A 21,951-nucleotide genomic window follows, 5' to 3' on the forward strand; every position below is an offset into this window, starting at 1 on the left:
TTGCCACAAAATGTCGTCCGTCTTATACCCGTCCATATTGACAACTGAATACAAGAAGCATGATGTATTTTTTGTTTGTAAGAAGAATACACGAAACAGTCAACCTTGACCTGCTGATCCATATTAGCACATGGATTTAACGGGAATATGCAAAACAACTTTGACATTTGTAAAATATACTCACTTAAGGAAAGGTTACTAGTGGGGTTTCATGTAATAAAAAAAATTCTTATAAATCATGGTTTGATATTGTCAATAAATATGCTATCGTTTTTTTTTTTTTTTTTCATTTAATAATCAATGTTAACAAAATATAGGGTTTAGAATGGGGTGTAAGTTAGTTATACACCTCGGGATACGGCGTGTCTGGATAAGAAACCCCTCCGGCCTCATGCCGACGGGGTTTCTTATCCAGACACACCTATCCCTCGGTGTATAACTATTACAAAAGTGACACTAGGAACTTTTACTATAATTTGCAAAGTGCTTTATATGAACTCTCGTTTTAAATTGAATATTTATATAAACTCTCGTTTTAAATTGAATGTTTCTCGTTTTAGTTTTAAGTTGAATATTTCTTGTTCTAAATGTTTATTTATTCTTAAATATAATGTTTCTTTATTTCAAATACCCAAAGAGATTATAGATTTTACAACTTAATCCGATGGCTGTCTAAAGTGCGAAAGATAATACATGTATCTTACACTCAACTACAAAAGAAGCAATTATCGCTATTTTACTGAGTTTAGCCGGAGGACAATAATCCGATTATTATTGCATAAAATTAGACAATTATATTTATATTTTATGAGAACCTTTTATATTGTTTTAATACCCTTAACTTTGAATTAATGTATGTTTTGCTTGGGCAGTCTTCCCCTAGCTTTCGAACTGTACACTTGTGAATAAATCTGTATATACTGTATACGGTCTTTCATTTAAAGCAGCCACAGTGTCGATTATTGACCAACAGACTTTAATGTAACCCGTACCGAAATTCACGGGGTTATAATAACGTCCTGCATGTGTATTTAATACTGCTGTTCTATCTTGTCTTTCTCTCGTTTAATTGCCAAACATGATAGAAGTGTTATTACTTATAAACAAAAAATTTAGGTTTTGGTAATTAAACCAGAACAAGTTTACATTGTGTTAATTTACAAAATCTATACTTGAATTGCGACCCTCTTTTTTAGTTTGTAACCCGGATTTGTTTTCTCTCAATCGATTTATGACTTTTGAACAGCGGTATACTACTGTTGCCTTTATTTACATGGTAAACTCGATTGCAGCTAACCGCTTAAATACTAGAGTAATTCAAGATACGATAACGTACTACATGTACACGATTCTACGCCTGCTCCTCTCCTGGTATTGGGGTCTAGAGAATGTTAACAACTTCTTAAGCTTGTAGTAGGTAAACATAAGACATTTCTCAAGTTCGAGAACTATATGAATATATTGGCTTGTTTAATTGGTTGCAGAATATTCAATGTCGCGGTATATTTACTAACATGATGAGTCCAAGTCGACCAGTCTTTGGTCAATTTATATGGCTTTGTAGAGTAGCAACATAGAATAATTTTAAAGGTTTTGGTTTTGTCCGACCGATTTTTTTTGTCTCAAGACGTACCCGATGATGTTTGTTCTATTGAGTGGAGCAGAATCCAGTGGCAAACTCTGCCTTATTTCCAGTAGCATCCGAATTCTTCACCGGGTTTTCAATGTAATGTTTTGTGAACTTCGTTACAAGTATACATATTTTGTCTATTTTATTACGGCTATGACACTGTTGTTCCTTTAACATCTCAACATTTTTCTATCATGAACTCCAAAGAAATACACATAATTGTAGAGAAAAAAAACCAACATGACTGGACAAGTGACTCAAAGATATCTTTATGTATTATATTAACTCACATTAGAGGGAAACAGTTCTTTTAGTGATATTTCTTTACGATTTCTACAAAAGGTTCGTGTCAATTTTAGCGAGTCTACTATGGCGAACAACAATGAATGTTCGCCCCTTGAATTTCATTTACGTGTTCTACAAAGGGTTCGTTGAAAAGGCTAAACATTTATTGTCTTGGCAGCTTCAGCGTTTTAAATAGCAGATTTATTTAAAATCACCACTTTTTTTTATATGCAAAGGTTAAGGTTTGATAAGGCCACTTTTTTTGGTCCCTTGAATTCAAAAATCAAAAGTATTATAAATCGACCAAATAACACCTTCAGATGTTCTTAAGACATTAGTCTATCCGAAATCCGTGTTTTTATATTTGAATTTTGTCTTCTTGCATTTAGTGCAAAACAGCAAAAAAAAATGTCAAAATAGCCTCAGTTTGAGCTTGTCAGTATGCTAAAATTCATAATGCCATAAATCTACATTAATTCATCTACACAATGTTGTAAAACACGCCCACCTCTCTGTCTGGATTAATCCGTGGCAGGCCTTCCAAGTTGGCCAACCCTTAGCTATGTCCACATCTCACATTGAACTGGGACTTTCAAACTCATAAGTCGAAAATAAACTGACAACGCCATGGCAAAAAAAGAAAAATACTAAAAGACAACCAACAGTATACAAATCACAACACAGAAAACTAAAGACTGAGCACCACGAACCCCGCTAAAAACTGGGGGTGATCTAATGTGCTTCGGAAAGGTAAGCAGATCCTGCTCCACATGTGACACCCGTCGTGTTGATCCTGTTAGTACAAATCCGGTGATAAGTATTCTTCGGTAGGTCAAATTCGTGGAAAAGGAAGACGGGATTGTGGTTAATAAAATTGAGAATGGAAATGGGGAATGTTTCAAAGAGACAACAACCCGACCATAGAACAGACAACAGCAGAAGGTCACCAACAGGTCTTCAATGTAGCGAGAAATTCCCGCACCCGGAGGCGTCCCTCAGCTGGCCCCTAAACAAATATATATATACTAGTTCAGTGATAATGAACGCCATACTAAACTCCAAATTGTACACAAGAAACTAAAATTAAAAATATTACAAGACTAACAAAGGCTAGAGGCTCCTGACTTGGGACAGGCGCAAAAATGCGGCGGGGTTAAACATGTTTATGAGATCTCAACCCTCCCCTTATACCTCTAGTTAATGTAGAAAAGTAAACGCATAACAATACGCACATTAAAATTCAGTTCAAGAGAAGTCCGAGTCTGATGTCAGAAGATGTAACCAAAGAAAATAAACAAAATGACAATAATACATAAATAACAACAGACTACTAGCAGTTAACTGACATGCCAGCTCCAGACTTCAATTAAACTGATTGAAAGATTATGTCTTCATCATATGAATATCAGGCACAATCCTTCCCGTTAGGGGTTTAGTATCATACCATCATAACATATATGAGAAGAACATAACCCGTGTCATGCCAACAACTGGTTTTTAAATAAATGTGTTTAGTGCCGATGCAAAGACCCTATAAGTGAATCAATATTAACGCCAAAATATGCAATCTTTAATGACCTGCCAACAGTATCGTAACTATATCCCTTCTTAATAAGTCTATTTAAAGGTTTTGTTAGCTTCAGAGATGAATACTGACATTTTTGTGCTTGATAAAGAATATTTCCATAAAAAATTGGATGTGAAATACCTGAACGTGTAAGAAGTCTGCATGTTGAGCTATATTTACGAATGATGTCCTTATACCGATGATAAAATTTAGTAAATGTTTTGACTAGTTTGTGATATCGAAAACCCTGGTGTAATAAATTTTCAGTAATACATAAATTTCTCTCGTTAAAATCTAAAACATTGTTACATACACGAGCGAATCGTACAAGTTGAGATATATAAACACCGTAAGATGGTGACAAGGGAACGTCACCATCTAAAAATGGATAATTAACGATAGGAAATGAAAAATCATCTCTTTTATCATATATTTTAGTATTAAGCTTTCCGTTAATGATATAGATAGCAAGATCGAGGAAAGGGCAGTGGTCATTGTTAGTATTAGCTTTATTTAAAGTAAGTTCAACAGGATAAATTTCTTTAGTATACATACTGAAGTCGTCATTATTGAGAGCCAAAATATCATCCAAATATCTAAAAGTATTATTAAATTTGTGTATCAGATGTTGTTTCGATGGGTCTTTGCTGATTTTTGTCATAAATTGTAACTCATAGCAATACAAAAAAAGGGTCCGCAATAAGTGGTGCACAGTTAGTCCCCATTGGAATTCCGATAACCTGACGATATACGGAATCTCCAAAGCGAACAAAAATGTTATCTAGTAAAAATTCAAGGGCATATATAGTATCAAAGCATGTCCAATTGACATAGTTTTTTTGTTTATTGCTACTAAAAAATGACCTAAAAGAGTTTGAACATATATATTCACATTCTGACTTTCTAAATGCCCATTTAATTAAGTGTGTGAATTTTTTCTGAATGAGAATGTGAGGCAATGTGGTATATAGGGTAGAAAAATCAAAACTTTGAACAGATTCAAAATCACCAATATATGCATGTAATTTATCAAGTACTTCCAACGAGTTCTTGACACTCCAAAAGTAATTAATTCCACTATTTTCGAAGGCCTTATTTGAACAATTTATTATCAGGTTTTTGATTGTACCAAGTGTACTGGTAAGAAGAATAGACAATTTAGTAGTGGAACAATGGCTTGAAGACGAAATGAATCTATATTTGTAAGGTGTTTTGTGTAGCTTCGGAAGCCAATACATAGTTGGGACTTTCATTGTATTTGGTTCTGCTTGTAAAGCGGTAGCTAAAAGTTTATGTTTGTTACAGATGTCGTTTTCTGAAAATGGAGTCAGTTGGAATGTTGGTGAATTGGTGATTTCTTTTTTCAGAACCTCAATGTAAAATTTACGTCAAACAATAATAATATTATTAGCAGCTTTATCGGCCGGGACAAAAACAAATTTCTTGGCTAGTTCTTTTAGTTTATGTTTGATACGAGTAATAGGTTTATTGTGGTTATTGTTAAGAGTAAAATGTTCTTTAAAATGTTGAATACGTATATCAACTATGTTCATTACTGAATTAAAAAAAGAGTCCAAAGATTTTTTGTCAGCTTTTCCCGTTTTATCCATTTCAAACAGTAAGTATGGAGTGAGTCGTGGATGATATTACGACACTCATTCCAATTAATAATTGACGGGGGACGATATTTAGGTCCTTTACTGAGGAATGATTTTAACTCTCGGTCTTGAACGATGTTAAGATCTCCTGTTATAACATGGGAAATGGGTCCATAAATGTATTCGGAATTACTGCAATTACATGAAGTAGGTGAATTTTCACTGATATTAACATCTTTACACAATTGGCTATAATTAAACACAAATTTCCGGGTAGATTTCTTGTAAATATAACAAATAAGAGGGAGCTCAGTATTATCAAAATATCCCGGAATTTGTTCTTTAACAGAATGGTCGTTAAAAATACCGGCAATATTTACAAAATCAAAACCTTTATTGACATACTTTATTTTAATAAACTGTTTTTTATGATCTTCAGGGCGATCAATTTTGGGATACAAGTTAGAATAACAATATGCCATTATAATTTGAACGATTTCATACTTAGGACTGTTATATGAAATTGTGTTGCAATCCTCTAAAATTTTATTTAACTTATTAACCGGTAATGAACAGAGCTTTGTTAACAGATAATGTCTGCCGTTGTTTTTTGAAATAGAAATTAGGTCCGAAATATTGGTAAGATTGGTCCGAAATTTTCTTTGATTGCGATTTTTTCTACGACCATGAGAACGGTTTTTACGAACAGTTTTAGAAACTATATCCAAAATGTTAACAGAATCGGTTCTTGATATATTAACAATTCCCATGATATTATCATTAAGACCGAGAGGGTAGACTGTCTGTAATTTTTTAATCCAATTTAATTCAATTATTTTCCGTGATCGTACAAACTTTGAATGAGATTCACCAGGCTGCTTATTTACTACTTCTAAAGGTTGAACTGCTAAATATTTAATAGGATGATTGTGCTTCTTAAGGTGTTGATAAATGATACTTTTGAATTTGTTGGGTCTTTTAAAACGATACAGATGTTCTTGAGTGCGTTTAGATAAATATCGTCTAGTTTCACCTACGTATTGAATACCACATCCCGGTTTGTTTCATGTGAGTAAATAAATAATACTGTTTGTTTTTCATGTTATATCAGTTTCAAAATTTAAAGAAAATGTGCGACCATTAAACGTGGACCTTACCGTATTGTTGGTGGAAAGACGGGGACATGTAAGTCATTTTTTGGCATGACACTTATCGATAGAAGGGTAACCACGATTTTTATTGTTAAAAATGTTAGCGATGGTAGTATTTTTAGAAAAGACGATTTGAATATATCCGTCGCCATCTGTGAAACAGATATTCCATAACGATTAACCAACTCGTGATGGCGTCCAAATTGTTTTCGAAGGGACGATTTCAACTTCACCACTTGGAACCACCACAGCAAAGACAGGCGTGTTTTACACCATCGTGATGATAAATTAATGTTGATAAATTAATGTAGATTTATGGCATTATTAATTTTATTGCGATAGACGACCACGGAATTGAAAAATAACGATAACGAGTGTCTTTTCACGAAATTGAAAGTTGAGTACCTGGTTTTATTTGAAGGTGTGTGGGTAAAAAAAACATTTCAGAGACATGTGCATGTGAATCAATCTCTATATTTGTGATAAAATTTTGTAATACTGGGGGTTAAAGATATCTTTTAACTAAAATGCTTTTGGTTATAGTAAAACATATTAAAAATGGGCTGAAAATACCGAAGGGACAATAAAAAAAAAAAAAATAATAATAAGTCAGAGAAAAAGCGACAATATCATGGCAAAAAATAGAAAACGATGAAAAGACGAGCAAAAGTCTACAAAACCCTTTAAGGAAAAGTCTGAACCTTACGACCCCCCCCCCCCCCAAAAAAAAAAACCAACAACAAAAAAAACATGGGAAACACACCAACATTTGCCTTAATCTGTAAAAGAAAATGGTCTTGAGCTGTTTTCACCTCTTTACGATTTGTTAATAATAGTCTACAATATTGTTAGCACCTCAAAGTACACAAATGGAGTTTTGATACTATGAATTTTAGTTTAGATTGATAGACTTTTCTCAAAATTTAAGACTTAAATGGGCGAGATTTTTCTTAAACAATAGAGGACTTTATTGATCATTTAAAAAAAAAAAATATAGAAATGAGAAGAAAAAAATCTGTAAACAATTCAATATTGGGAGGTGCACAACTTCAATAGGATTACAAACTGTCAGTGAATTTCGAAAGCTCTGGGTAAAACACGGATTTGTCTATTGTCTATGGAACGTTTCGCTGAAGAAATGACTTAAGTTCCGTAGTCAGGAAAAACTGGGGGAAATTTTCAAACAGTTCCCTTATAGTAGGTCCACAATTGCAAAATATGTGCAATCATTCGCGGTAAAGTTTCAGGGATCTGGCTTACGAACTGTAGAAGGTACTGTCTTTAGTATCTTTGATGAAAAAGACCAAGTTCCAAAGTTTAGAAAAAGTTTTAAAAATCCCCGCTTCATAATAGCAAGCGTACAGCTTCAACATAAGTGCAATCTTTGAAGTTTCAGGGATTTTGGTTGAAACTATAGATCATTATGCAAATTAGGTTTCCACTTTATCTACAAAATGGCCCCGTTCTGATTTAAGATCTGAGTAAGTTACCTTACCACTTTTTCAAAGCGTATTAAGTCGTACTGGACATCGAATTTCTTTTTTGTAAAGGCTGTAATATAACAATATAATGCGATATGATTGCCACTAACTCAAAGACAAATATGGACCATGGGACGAGGAGGTAAACTATAAAACAATCCATACCATTTAGCAAGCTACAAAAGTCTAAATTGTAGTACATTCAGCTTCAACACAAATAATGGACCACCCAGTCCACAATTGCCATAGCCGGACATAAATATATCGTAATATTGTTAACTCCAATCGCCTACACACGACAAATCTGATCAGTTTGTGGTACATTTAAGACTGGGCATTTTTTCTATAATAATGTACAAATTATATTTTTATACAAGTCTTATTGAAAGCATCTTTCTCATTTTTTTTTTATTGTTTACAACTTCATAAAAACAAATAACCCATAACAAAAAAAAACATGTTTCAAACAATATTGAAATGATAGGGTTTAAAAATTCAGTGCTTTCCCGTACTGTGGCTTTTATCGAAACGATTGTTTACATATAAAATCAAATTCAACAGATACAACCATTGTTTTTACAGGACATACATGAAAAACGTTAACATAACGTTGATTATAAAACATTTATTACAATGATTTAATTTATAAAACGTCTATATAGATACAGTACATTGGAGTACTAGATTGTTGTTAACATTTGATTCCATAGATTACGGAGGAAAAAAGTCTGAGTATTTTTACAAAAAAGCCATAAAGACATTAGAAAAACGATTGAAATCCATTTGTATAAAAATCTGTCTGTTTTTTAATGCGGTCCATGACTAACCATTCTGGCTGGCAATTCTTTTTTCAAACCATTTTATTTCCTTAAAATGACAGATGGCGAGAACTAACATGTCTGGATATCTTATTGGTCAACTTAACACGATAATAGTATTAGCTATCATTTTCCTGGTTTATATGGATTGTAGTCATCTTCTTTTAATGAAGCTAGTGTGTGATTGACCACCCGGTGGTGAGCCTCATCTGCACGAATAGCAAGGATCACATCTAACATCTTGGCATTATCCTAAAATAGATGCAAATAATAATAAAAACAAATCCTACAGATCATGACGTTTCATAAACTTTTCGTTGTGTTGATTGATTGATAGTTGAATGTTTAATTCTTAGCAGAAAATATTGATCAAGGAAATGAAAAAGGGTAACAGTAAATCAGTTAATAATAGTGTCCATGGAGTAGGAGCAGATACTTTTAAATGATATTCGAAGAGTAAACACATGTTATAAACGGCATCCTCTGATTTGTTGCTTTCCGTGGCGAAGAGTGCGACATTCTCACCACAAGTTAAAAGTATTGAATTTGACAGATGACACAAAATGGGATTGCACATTTCTACAATCTGACTGGGGAAATGCTACCGCTAATGTCGACTATATATGTATTGTGTTTATGGATTTAATTAAGAATAATACCAAGTTACATGCTGTTACAGGTAGACATGACTATGCGTAAAAGTTCATACCGGTAATTTCCAGTAAGTAATAGCAGATTCTGGAGCCGATTGTGTCTTCCAGTGTTGCATGGAACCATGATGTATATCCTGCAAGAAGACCATGTAAAAATGTTTTACAACATACACAAACACATTATTTTTTTGCGCATCGTTACATTTCTATAAATAAAGTTGTTCCTTATTATTTAGTTGTATTTTTTTCGTTAGATTTTTAATATCATTTGATTCTCATAAAATTTTACAATAAAAAGAAGGGAAAACTGATGAAACCAAACATATCTGAGGCAACTATATATGAGGTTAGAGAAGACCAAAGATTTTCATTTAAGATGAAAAAGTACATGTAAATTTTACCTGCACACATTTAGTGTATGTAATTACTGCTTCTTCTTCCAAGTATCCAACAAATCTGTGGCAAAATCTAGGACTTATTAAATAAGCCAAACTAAACATGGTAACAAAAGCATCTGTAAGTCAAATATAATAGTTTTAATGCTTATAAAGCCTTGCATTCAGTTTTTTAAGATTTGGTTCATAAAAAGTAAAAACATGATTGATTTTTTGTAAACCGTTTATGAAGCTTAATTTTATAAATAAAATTCAAGCAAACGTAATACATGTAGGCAATACATTTTAATGTACAGCTTTAAAACTTTGACAAACTAGATGTATATACATCATGTAACTCACGTAACTTGTCTAATGTCGTAACGATATTTCTTCAAATGTTTTTTTTAATTCATCCATTTAAACTTACTAACGTTTGCTTTCATCAAAGATTGACTCAGTCTGCTAGTTTGTATGTAGATTACGACAGTGGCATGTATCTAGGAACATGGTACAGAGTCATTTTGAGCATGAACTAGTAAATCATCCTTAGAGGTTTAACATTGAAAATAGTCAAAATTTGATTTATCGACCTGTCAGATTATGAAGATAGAAAAAAATCATTTTTAAATAGAAATAATTGTCCTTAACTATTTTTGAAAATTTGCGTTCGTCGTCCGTTAATTTTACAAAAATGTTCTCTGAAACTACCGGGCCAATTTTAAACAAACTTTGCCAAAATCATTATTGGGGTAATTGGGTTTAAATATAGTGTCCAATGACCCCCCTCCCAATAAAAATGGCTAACATGGCTAAAAATGGAACAATATCTTCAAGCATGACTAAAAACAGTGTGGAAAACTGAATATGAGTGAATTTTTTCAAGTCCAAGGACCATAACTCTACACAAAATTATCAGACCGAAACAAAAATTTAAACTTGATCTGTAACTTGTCATGATAAAACTGTATACCAATTGTCAATCAATATCTTCAAGCATGATGAAAAAAAGTGAGGAAAACCTATAACACTCTAACATTAGATATGATTAATAGTTCTCTAAAATTAGATATGACGTAATACAATGTATATCTAATTTCAAATTACAATCAAATATAATTAATAGTTCCAAATATTTTTTCTTTCATTTGTCACAAACTAATAAAGATTTGTAACTTATCTATAAAATGTCAATAACTTGTATCTACACAATGTAATGTAATGAAATATATACCTTAATAAAAATAGATTATTATCTAATTAAAGGATTTCACTTAATAATATATATATATATATATTTTGCATATATACAAGTCTAAATTGAAAACAACGTTCAATCCTATGATTGCGTTGGATAAAAACCGCAATTTTTATACGTGAACGTTGTTTTCAATTTAGACTTGTTGTTTTCAATTTAGACTTGTATATATATATATATATATATATATACAAGTCTAAATTGAAAACAACGTTCAATCCTATGATTGCGTTGGATAAAAACCGCAATTTTTATACGTGTGCATGCAAAACAAATTTCTTGGTAGAGGGGTCTAAATACAGCACAAACAACATTTTCCAAAAGACCAAAAAAGTGAAAAAGTATATTTTAACAAAACGCATTTGACTAACAGGTCGAACAACAAATGTTCTTAAACCCTGCTGACTGGAACGGATGAACGGAAAGGCCATATAATTTACCTCAAATATATATATATACATGTAGCATTCAGAAAATTAGTTTATACAAAATAACATATAAATGAGTTATCTCCCTTTGTACAGATATTATGGGTTAACATAGTACTCTAACATTAGTTATTAAGTTTTTTTATGGACCATAATTCTGGACTAAATCATCAGACCGGAATAAAATTCGAACTTGATCTGTAACTTGTCATGATAAAACTATATACTAAATATCAAATCAATATCTTCATTAACGAAGAAAAAAAGTGTTGAAAACTGAGTTGCCGGACTGACGGATGGACAGACGGACAGAGTGCAAACCTAAAGTCCCCTTCGACTTTGTCGGTAGGGGACTAAAAAATGACCAGAAAGACAATATCTACTAAAAAGTCAGATTGGCCAAAATCGTCCGTTGACTTTAAAAAAAAAAAAAGGTATTGACCTTAAATAACGTTATTGCTTATCATTTTATAACAGCGTTTTTGCCTATCATCTCACAAGGCAAGATTTCGAATGAGCCAATATTGGACGACTTTTTATCGAGTTAATTCCCTAAAAGACAACTTTACGTGCAAATGATCAACAATACACGATTAAAAAAAAAGAGATTTAAGTCATGAATTATATTCCAGTCTTCAATGTTGGAGAGTGACCATTGTTGAAGATGCACATTGGTCCAGGTCAGCGACACAGGCTCTTGAGAGCCCTAGTTTCTTTTATTGGTTTTTTTTTCTTTCATTTCGAGGGTTGGATGCTTAATTTTTGTTTTGTCATTTGTGAGTGTTTCCTCGACCGGCCAATTATTATTTTTGTTTTCCGTGTATTTTTTAAATATCGTGCAATTGCTTCTTAAGTAGCACTGAATACCAGTATATTTACCCTGTGATACAACCACGCCCAATCTAAATATCTTTGTTGGTCTACGTAGCTGTAATGCTGTCATAAGGTGCATTCTTTCATTCTCTGCTTCTTCTGAATAAATAAAGGATGTTAATTTGAATAACATTCAATTTTGATAATTTAGAAGGATAGAATTCTACGCAAATCATGTGATTGGCTCCTATTCAAAACTGCTCTCTCACTTTTCTGCCTAACTATTCGCTCATATTACGAATAATCTGTACAATGCACCCACGTTATAATGCCACCTCTTGGACCAGACTTGTCTTTTGACAGTAAAACGAGCGGAGAAACTTATATGAAAACTATGCAAATCTTGGAAAAAGTACACTAGGAAATAATGACATGAAGTGAGGGAATGGTACTACTATGGAGCATTAAAACAAATGACTTATATGTTTGAAACTAAATACAGTCCTGAGCAATTCAAATTATACACTTATATGAAAATTTACGAACTGACATTTTATGGCTGAAAGTTGAATACACATTAGCTATCAAGTTTGTCTAGTTACTCAGTAATACATAATAAAGAGATGTTGTGTGACTGCATATAAAACATACCCGGGACACCCGCAACTGTTTCTAGGAAACATATTCGTCTGTAATGAACAAAATGTTCTGTAAAACATTTTCCATACAATGTTAGTATTTTTAACACACGCACTTTTTGCGTCGATATGCGTATTATTATATAGTTCGACAGTGATGTGTATGCATTGAGGCAGATAACAATACAAACCATACACGTAAGATACAAGGCTTTACTATGCTCTGTACTAATAAGGTCCGTATACTATTCCCAACGGTCAAATTCGTCTTTCCACAATGCCTCTTACATCATGAAGTCATTAAAACCTTAACTTGTAACTACATTCTTAACTATTAAAAAGAGTTAATTGTATGTTTTCAGTTGTCTAAATAATGATAAATGTATTTGTAAAAAAGTTCAATCCTATGTAACTCATTTTAACATAAATATAACCTTTGCCAAAGTGAGGCGTCCGTTCGATTATTTGGGATGTATAAATACGCAGCCACATTCGGTCGGAATGGGGACGTTAAATCCGAAGCGTCGTGTAGAGAGAATGCAACGCTCTCTGCTCCTTAAAAGAACTTTCGACAACTCTTTTGGCGTTCTGTAGGGAGCCTGTTCAAAGGCTAAATTTCTGCTCCCATCCAAAATACCCTTTTTTGTCAGCAGCAGTCCAAATTTCCCATACTTTTCTATTGTATTATAATTGTTACTGGTTTCTAGTCCTGAATGCGCATGAAATAAATGCCAAGCAAGCAACAATGAAACTCTCATTTAATTAGCAAATGGATATTTTTGCAGATAAGAATACTCACAGGACCCATTTGCGTTCGTTTCTTTCCCCTCTGTTGAAACCACTCAGTATATCAAAAGTTCCCCTCATTAGTTTTACAGTATAATAGGTCATCTACAAAATACCAATGTCTTTTAATGCTCCTGTGCTCTTAATTTTTTTTTCCGGACATTCTAGACACACCTAGTTTTTTAAAGGTATAGCGAGAATGACTGAGTAGACTAGTTACGATGGACATTTTGAGAAAAAAGAGAGGCGAAGGATACTAAGGGGAAGACCATTTGATATTCTGGGGGGGGGGGGGGGGGGGGGGGGGGGGGCAGGAGGATTTGTTTTTTGATCGGTTATTTACTTTTGTAAACTAAGAGGACAGATTATCTATTTTCTGCACTGTTGAAGCAAGATTTTTCATTTTCATTAAAGCAAGGGACTGATTATTTATTTTCCAACTATATTTATAATATTTGAAAACATACAATTTTTAAATTCATTTTTTATTATAAATAATACATGAATAGTCCAATCATTATGTACCATTTAATCAGAATTAATCATCATCATCTGTAGAAATGAATCTTCTGAATTCCCAACTGCATATACATGTATTGCATACATACAAGATATTAAAGTTTGGCTGTAATTAGTGTCTTTTAAAAGTGTTGCAAATCATTTATGCCGAGCGGAGCGAGGCTAAAAAAAATTTGAAGGGTTTTGGAGCCGCTGAAGGCCCCAAGTTGCTATAGAACTAATGATGCAAAATGTGCTTCCCATACCCTTTCTTAATCTGAAAATGAAAGTGCTGTTTCAATCATTTTTTGACAATATTTTGGTCTCAAAGCAACATGTATAGATTCAGTGTAAGACTTAAGTTTATAGGAACAACATCAAAAGACAAAGATAAAGCAAAAATTTAATTCACATAGTTAAGTACATGTATGTGGCTTCTGTTTTTTTTTAAACTCTTGATCAAGTTAATAACAAAATTACTAAATTACAAAAGGAATGCAACACTAACAGAATACAGAAGGGCAATCAATGAACAAAAGACAAATAAATAAGAAAACATTGATCCCCAAAACACAGGAGCTACGTCTGAGGAAGAACAGAACTTGCTTCTTGCAAGACACTTGCCGTGAAAAACAATTTGATAGATATGAAGACAAGCTTATGGTTTTGAAATTTCCTACATGAGGCATTTGCCTGAATGTAGTTACTGTCATATGTAATAAAAGTGAGTTAAGTGTTCCTGAGACAATATACCTCAAGTTAAATGAAACCCATTTTTCAGACATTTCAAGTATTTTAAATAATATTTATACTTTTATTATTCAAAGATTTGGGAAGTGATTCCCGATTTTTTTTGAAAAAAAAGTTGAATTTTATGAAGAATCTGGTGCAATCTCATGCTCTCAAATAGACCTGCCGAGTTATTTATTTTTAATACATTGCAAGTCAGGTTATTTATTTTCAAACTACCACAGAACAAACCATTTATTTTTGTGATTATCAAGTCTGAGTTATTTATTTTCAAAATCCTCCTGCCCCCCCCCCCCCCCCCCCCCCCCCCCCCCCCCCCCCCCCATGATGTACACTTTCATGTAAACTGATGTATCAAATACTAACGTAACACATTTATAATACAGTATATCAATCTTGGTACCTTACCATATTGGATGAGGCAACGCATTTGCTCCAATTGGAGGAGTTTCATCTTTTGGTATTGTTGAATCATTTCCATGGCTTTTTCTATTTAATGAAAAGCATTATTGTTGATTGATTAAAAACAATTTTGGTTCATGTAAGTTTACTTCTCAATGATTTGTAGGAGTACCTGTATGATATTTATAAGCATCTTACTTTAATTAGTGCAAGTTGGCACGCAATCTATACTAACTTCGCGTAGACGTTTTTATGGTAAACCGTTGTCCGTCCGTCCGTCTGCATGTCAACACTTCTTGCGATGACTCAAATTTGCTTTCACCAACACTCGTTAAAACTACATTAGGATTGACTGAAGAATGGTCCATTTCGATTTTGATAATTTCAAATTTTGTCATCCAGATTTAAAGGACTTAATTCATGGAAAATTTGATAGTTATAAATGTTGTACAATGATAACTCAACTTTGCTGTGCTACTTTTCACTGAAATTGCATCACAGGACTAGAATATATCAAAGTAACTTTGCATCAATCTTCAGGATTTTTATTTTTGTTATTCCATAGTAATCGGACTTTATTGATCATAATACTTGAACATTTTCACATATCACGCACTATTTCCAGTATGTTTGGATGGATTTCCTCAAAACTTTACACTCAAAATAAATAGAATCCCCCTTTTTATTTTGAAAATTTTCTGGTATGTTGAACTGTATTTACGGTTAACTTTCAGATTTAAGTAAACTTTTCACATGTGTCCTGATTTGAGTATGCTATGATAGATTTATTGGAAATTTTACACAGTTGTTGAAATTGGTGAAAGTAAATTACCTTTTGATTTTGAATTTTTTCATTTGTCATTCAAGAGTTATGGTACTTTTAATCGTCAAATTTAAAGCAGTTTTTAACATGTCACGTGCACGAAACAGCTATAATATTTTTGGATTTAATTACTACAAACCTTACACTGTTGTTGGGATTTGTGAATGCAGGCTTGCTTTTGATTTTGGAAGTTTCTGGTTTTTCGTTCCAGAGTTGTGTGACTTTTTAACAATCATATTTAAGACAAAAGTCATACAACGAATAATATCCTCACGTTAGTTTTTCTACAAACGCATTTAATAACTTCCGAGCTGTCTTTTAAGTATTCATTTTATTCTGGCATCAATTTCGCAAGAAGGTCGTAAGCGAAGCTGCTTATTTTATACTTCAGACCTGCATTACGCGGGCGAGCAATAACCATAACAAACCCTTAATTCAATTTTTCACCTTTTAAAATTTCCAAGCACCAGACACTTTTTACTTGTTTATGATTTGCAGATACGTACTTGAAGTGTTGCAAACGTTGAGGGTCTGGGATTGTTTCATAATTTCCAGATCTGAATTTCTTCACGTTTTCGTCAACCTCGTCCTTTGTAGCTAAATTCCTTACTTGGACATATACTCCCTTCAAAACATTAAAATAAAGAAAAACTAATATTTTCTATACCAACCCAAATGGAACAAGATTGAAGTTTACTCTTATCACTAGATAAAATACTAACATTCATCCCCTCGAACCAATTTGGTCGAAGCCATAAAAGTATAATCAATTCCCTCGCTCTCATAGTTTTTTTTTATGGGGCGAATCCTAACTTGTTTATCAGTTACGAGTTTCCGATTCTCTAGAACTGACATACCCTTTTAACGAATTATGATCTTTAAAAACCTCACGAAAAACACACTGATGCTGATTTAAATATGTAGTTGTTTGTATATTGATACATTACTGATCTCGTTTGACTTTGTTACAGTGAAAGTAAATTTGACAGAAGCACTTACATATGTACGAAAATAAAAAGCTGTCCACGCAATTTTATAGGGCTTTTTTTATATGTTACAGTATACAGATATTTTTAGTAAGATCGATTAGGTTGGGTACTGATAATGGAATTGTGACTTATGGCCTTAAACATTTGATGACGAGGATACTTTATTTGACTATGAAGGTAGACTTTTACACATCAGGAATTAAAATTGAATGAAGACATGCTGTTATTTGAATGAGTCTACTCAAGTCAAATTACATAAACCACAAGGGTTGACTGGAGTATATAAATACGGTTAGCCCTAGACTTATCCCATCCGACAGTACAGAGAGGCATCGTTTTGATGCACGGGATATATAACTACACAGCCACGTCAGAGGCTTTTAGAATGGGGATGTTAAATCCGAAGCCTCGTGTAGGGATGGTACTACACATTCTGCACTATCCAACATACCCTCATTTTCCAGTGGAAGTCAAAAATTTTGCCCTGCGATTCACTAAAGTAGATTTTCTCTATTGAATTTGTGTATTTTTTCTCTCGTCCCGAATATGCAGGAAATATTTGCAAGTGGGCAATCAATCAATTTTATTAAATAGTTTATCTGAAATTTAATTCCAGAACCCCAGTTGTATTTAAGACAGACAGACGACAAAAAGACTGCTCTGTTAAAAACTATTTATTTGGTATGTTGGTAAATGCAGCTACATGTACCTAGACTTTTGATTTTTCTATATGTTGAATAGTTTTTTTTCAACATTTACTCTGGTGGTTATCATAATTTTCTTCATCATTCATGTGTCTAATAATAGTTAAGGACCAGCTCATTTGTTCTGGATGTTTTCATGTTTGCCTCGTGGTTGTTTTCATTTTGACCTTTACTCCTTTTTTTTCTCCCACTCATGCTTTTATGCTTAAGATCAAACAATGTACCATAACACTTTGCCGAGTCTGAAGATTGATTGATTGTTGGTTGCTTAACGTCCAGTGGCAAATATTTCATGCATATTCAGGACGAGAACAAGTTCACAATAAATACTATAGGTAGGTTCTGTAATAGATTAAGGGATTAAGGACGGAGAAATTTAGACTGCCACGGGAAATGAGGGTATATTGGATAGGGACAGAAATTTAGCCTTGCAACAGGTCACCTACGGACCCCTCAAAGAGTTGTTGCAAGGGTTCTTAACGTGCACAGAGCGTGGCACTCTCTTTACACGAGGCATCGGATTTAACGTCCCCATTCTGACCGGACGTGGCTGCAAATTTGTACATCCCGCACAGCCAAACGGACGCCCCACTTTAGCACGGGTTTTACTGCCGGTCGGAGGAAGACCAATGGTGACCATACTTCTATTCCCCAGTCTGAAGAAAGTTATTAGTAGTTCAGTTGCAGTTAATTGTACATGTTATGATATTGTACATACATATTAGAGATCACACTACACTGTCGCCCTTATAAGGTTATAACATTTCAAAATTACGTAAATTGATATTAAAAGTTATATCTTTTTATTAAAGTCCATTCATTCAATATTGTAGTTTAGTTATGTCGTAATTTCTGTAAAGTAAACATGCAAAACACCATGTAAGTATTGATTGTTCTTCACGTACCAAGGTTATAATGTCTTTGAGGGCTTAATGCTCTGCTACAGCTAACCATTTTATGTGTTTCATTGTAGTATTTATTCAATAATCAATAAACACAAAGGATTCACAGTCATTCGAATTATATTTAAAGTGCAAATGTACTTTGACTTACATGAAAAAGTAAAATCACAAAAATACTGAACACCGAGGAATATTCAAAAAGGAAAGTCCCAATCAAATTGCAAAATCAAAAAAAAAACCAAACACATCAAACGAATGGATAACAACTGTCATATTCTGTCATGAATTATCATTGATATGGTTATAACTATAAATTAATTGTTTACAAAACTTTGATTTTTTTCTAAATACTAAGGTTTTCTTAAACCATTGAACAGGTTGGCCTTTTAATTTCTTTTTTTATTCGAGCGTCACTGATGAGTTTTTTGTAGACGAAACGCGCATCTGGTGTACGCAATTTTAAGCCTAGTACATGTATCTATGTTGAATTTATTGATAAGATGCATGAATCGTCTTAACAGCCCATATACATATTACAATTTTAAAACACGAATATCCAATCTAATATCAAGGACAAAGCACGGCTCAGAAGTTCAAGTTCCAAATAAAGTACAGAATGTATTTTGGTTTTGGTATATAAAGAGAGAGAAAAGCAGGGATGAGATGGTCATGATCCAAATGAAATACGGTATGCTATTTTATGCCCCCGCCGTAGCGGAGGGCAAATATAAATGGAAAAAATGCAAAATTTTTAGTTTCTGTTCTCTAACTTAAGTTGCCTCAAAAAATTTTTATGAAACTTATACACAATGCTTTTTACCACAAAACACAGATCAAGTTGAATATTGATGGCGTCACTTAATCATTATCGAGTTATGCCCCTTTGTAAATCGAAAAATTGCAAATTTTTTAGTTTCCGTTCTGTAACTTAAGTTTGCCCCAACCAAACATTATGAAACCTATACACAATACTTATTACCACAAAACCCAGATCAAGTACAAATTTGGGTAGCGTCACTTTTATTGTTTTTGAGTTATGTCCCTTTATAATGTTGTATGCAAGCGGGGGCATCATCTGTGTCCATGGGGACACATTCTCCATTTATTTTTGTTTGGTATTGAGAGAAAGAAAGAGAGGTTTAGGTTGCGAGTTTCAGGCTTAACATTTATGAAAAAGCGTTTAAGTGTATAATCAAACAAAAAGAGGTATAAGTTATATTTATACTTTACCTGTATTGAAGAAACTGAGTTCATTTTGGATTTCCAAACAGGTTTCCCCATTGTTATTTGTTTAATTAATCCCTGGCTGTGTAAACCACATCTACAAACGCTTCTTAAAACATACATATTTGTTGTCTATGCTTTACGATATTTCCGGCAATATTTGTATATGTGAAAATTTCGCCGTACTTAAGAGATCATGGATTTCCCTATAATATTGATCAAATTGATGAAGTTATATTAAGTAACTTGATGACGTATGAAATGACCATCCTGGTTATGCTTTCACCAAACTAATGATCACTTTACTCAAAGATTATTTTATAATTCAGTGTTAATATAACCATACACAAAAATGTTTTATTTGATACTTTATTTTCTACTGATAACGTTTATTTACTACATAGCAAATTTGTATTTATTTTTAGAAACCTCGTCATACATCAGAAGGTTTTCTCAAGGTTAATTTATTATAGACAGTATTTACGTTTGATCGTAATGAACTTCACAACTCACGTTCACATTTTTCGTGTTAGGTAGGAAGTATATTTTTAATGTCACTTGAATTAAAGTATTATACGTTGAAATTCTGTTAAAGCGGCATATAACATTCGTTTTTGTCTTCCTTTGGCGATATAGAGTTCGAATCAATTAAAACCTAATTTAAGATTTTTATAAAATGTAAGACGGACAGCATGAATTGAAATAGATTGTCTGTCCGTCCGACCGTCCGTAACAAATTGTGTCCATTCTATATCTAGAGAACCGTTATGATTTCAAAGTTTATACTTGACATGTATATTAACCAATACCAAAGGGTGTGTCATAATTTATGTACAACTTCCTAGGTCAAAGGTCAAGGTCAAAAACTTTGGTTTCAGTTCACAACCCCATGTCCTATGGTAAGATACAATTTTTTTAACGCACATTATTCACAGCGGGGCCCACAGAGATGGCTCCCATCTCAATGAGATCTAGTTTTTTTTATTTCATTTCACAAGTTCGACGTTTTAAAGATATAGAAAAACAGGAATCTACAAGTTTGCAAGAAAATATTAGGAAAAATATTCCAGTTCATGTTATTATTTGATGTATGGCGTGTTAGATATATTTTTTTGTAAAGTTAAAAGACGTCTACTCATTATGCTAATGGAATAGGCTAGTGTCAAACGACACTATAAAAATAAGAGGAGATGTAGTATTATTGCCAATGAGACAACCAACTCTGCACCAGACACCAAATAACATAGAAGTTAACAACTATAGGTCACCTTACGGCCTTCAACTATGAGTAAAACCCACACAAACTCAGTAAAGAACCGTCTAAATTCCATTTAATTGATAAATTCAACAACACTTACCGTTATCTTGAATATATTCTTCGTTAAATAATCAAGAATTCTCTACCTATACTGCTGAAATTTACCCAAAGGAACTTACTTTAAATAAATCTAATATCAACAGCAATAACTGTCCTTTCCTAGATTTAGATATTTCAGTATTACACCAGAAACGCTACACAAAAATTTACGACAAAAGGGATGATTTTTCTTTCCATATTGTTAACTTTCCCTTTTTGGACGGTGATGTTCCTTTGGCACCGTCTCATGATGTTTATATATCCAAACTCGTTCGCTATGCTCGTGTTTGTAGTGACGTTTTGGATTTTAATGAGCGTAAAAAAACCACAATACTGGTACAATACTGGTATACAATACTGGTACAAAACTTTTATACCAGTATTGTGCACAATACTGGTATAAAAGTTTTGTACCAGTATTGTATACCAGTATTGTACCAGTGCACAATACTGGTATAAACGTTTTGTACCAGTATTGTATACCAGTATTGTACCAGTAATGTGTTTTTTTTTAAATAAACAATGCATATAGGTAATTAATCTTTAAATTTATTAAAGGTGTCACATAAATATGTATAATGAAATTAACATATGACATGACAATTTTATAAGGAATGATTAGACATATATATTGTATGTTTAAATGATGATACACTGCGATTGTCATCAATGAAAGTTTTAAATCTTCTGTTTTGTTTTTCTTAAGGGAACAGTACTGTCCCATCATTTCAACAAACTCTTTATTTTCTTCTATCTTTTCTTTCAGCTCTAGTGCTCTCTTTCCAAAACTCATAGTATATTTTAGTGAATTTTATATTGACA

The 21,951-nt window shown here is 32.9% G+C and overlaps 3 protein-coding genes across 5 annotated transcripts in view; 2 read left to right on the top strand and 1 right to left on the bottom strand.

The window, feature by feature from the left end:
• Positions 1-21,951, top strand: part of LOC127737801 (neuronal acetylcholine receptor subunit alpha-10-like) — a 151,292-nt gene that overhangs the window by 60,813 nt on the left and 68,528 nt on the right. The window contains exon 1 of one of the 3 annotated variants that reach the window (XM_052248729.1): positions 18,486-18,525. The exons of the other annotated variants lie outside the window; for them this stretch is intronic. The gene's annotated coding sequence lies outside the window, so the exon portion shown is untranslated. Of the gene's footprint in view, positions 1-18,485; positions 18,526-21,951 lie in introns of those variants that run through there. 3 annotated transcript variants of the gene reach the window in all.
• The window catches only part of LOC127737803 (neuronal acetylcholine receptor subunit alpha-7-like), a 78,158-nt gene that overhangs the window by 46,567 nt on the left and 9,640 nt on the right, over positions 1-21,951 (top strand). The gene's annotated exons all lie outside the window — the stretch shown is intronic.
• On the bottom strand, positions 8,323-20,187 carry LOC127736893 (uncharacterized). The gene is made up of 9 exons (XM_052247457.1): positions 19,779-20,187; positions 16,460-16,578; positions 15,136-15,217; positions 13,494-13,585; positions 12,708-12,745; positions 12,123-12,221; positions 9,585-9,697; positions 9,240-9,317; positions 8,323-8,782 (listed from the first exon to the last, which is right to left on the bottom strand). Exons 1-9 carry the CDS (start codon positions 19,893-19,895, stop codon positions 8,657-8,659), a joined length of 864 nt encoding a protein of 287 aa, XP_052103417.1. The 5' UTR covers positions 19,896-20,187; the 3' UTR covers positions 8,323-8,656.

The sequence above is a fragment of the Mytilus californianus genome, unplaced genomic scaffold (genome assembly GCF_021869535.1).
Source record: "Mytilus californianus isolate M0D057914Y unplaced genomic scaffold, xbMytCali1.0.p SCAF_4, whole genome shotgun sequence".
NCBI lineage: Eukaryota > Metazoa > Mollusca > Bivalvia > Mytilida > Mytilidae > Mytilus > Mytilus californianus.

Bases quoted from the DNA above. Each gene is read 5' to 3' on its own strand.
- LOC127736893 (XM_052247457.1), bottom strand. From the start codon at position 19,895: ATGTATGTTTTAAGAAGCGTTTGTAGATGTGGTTTACACAGCCAGGGA. The intron at 13,586-15,135 runs TAAGGTACCAAG...GGTATTTTGTAG, and splicing joins CGTTGCCTCATCCAATATGG to ATGACCTATTATACTGTAAA. The intron at 9,698-12,122 runs GTAAATATACTG...TTTGACTTACAG, and splicing joins GGGCGTGGTTGTATCACAGG to ATGCTTTTGTTACCATGTTT.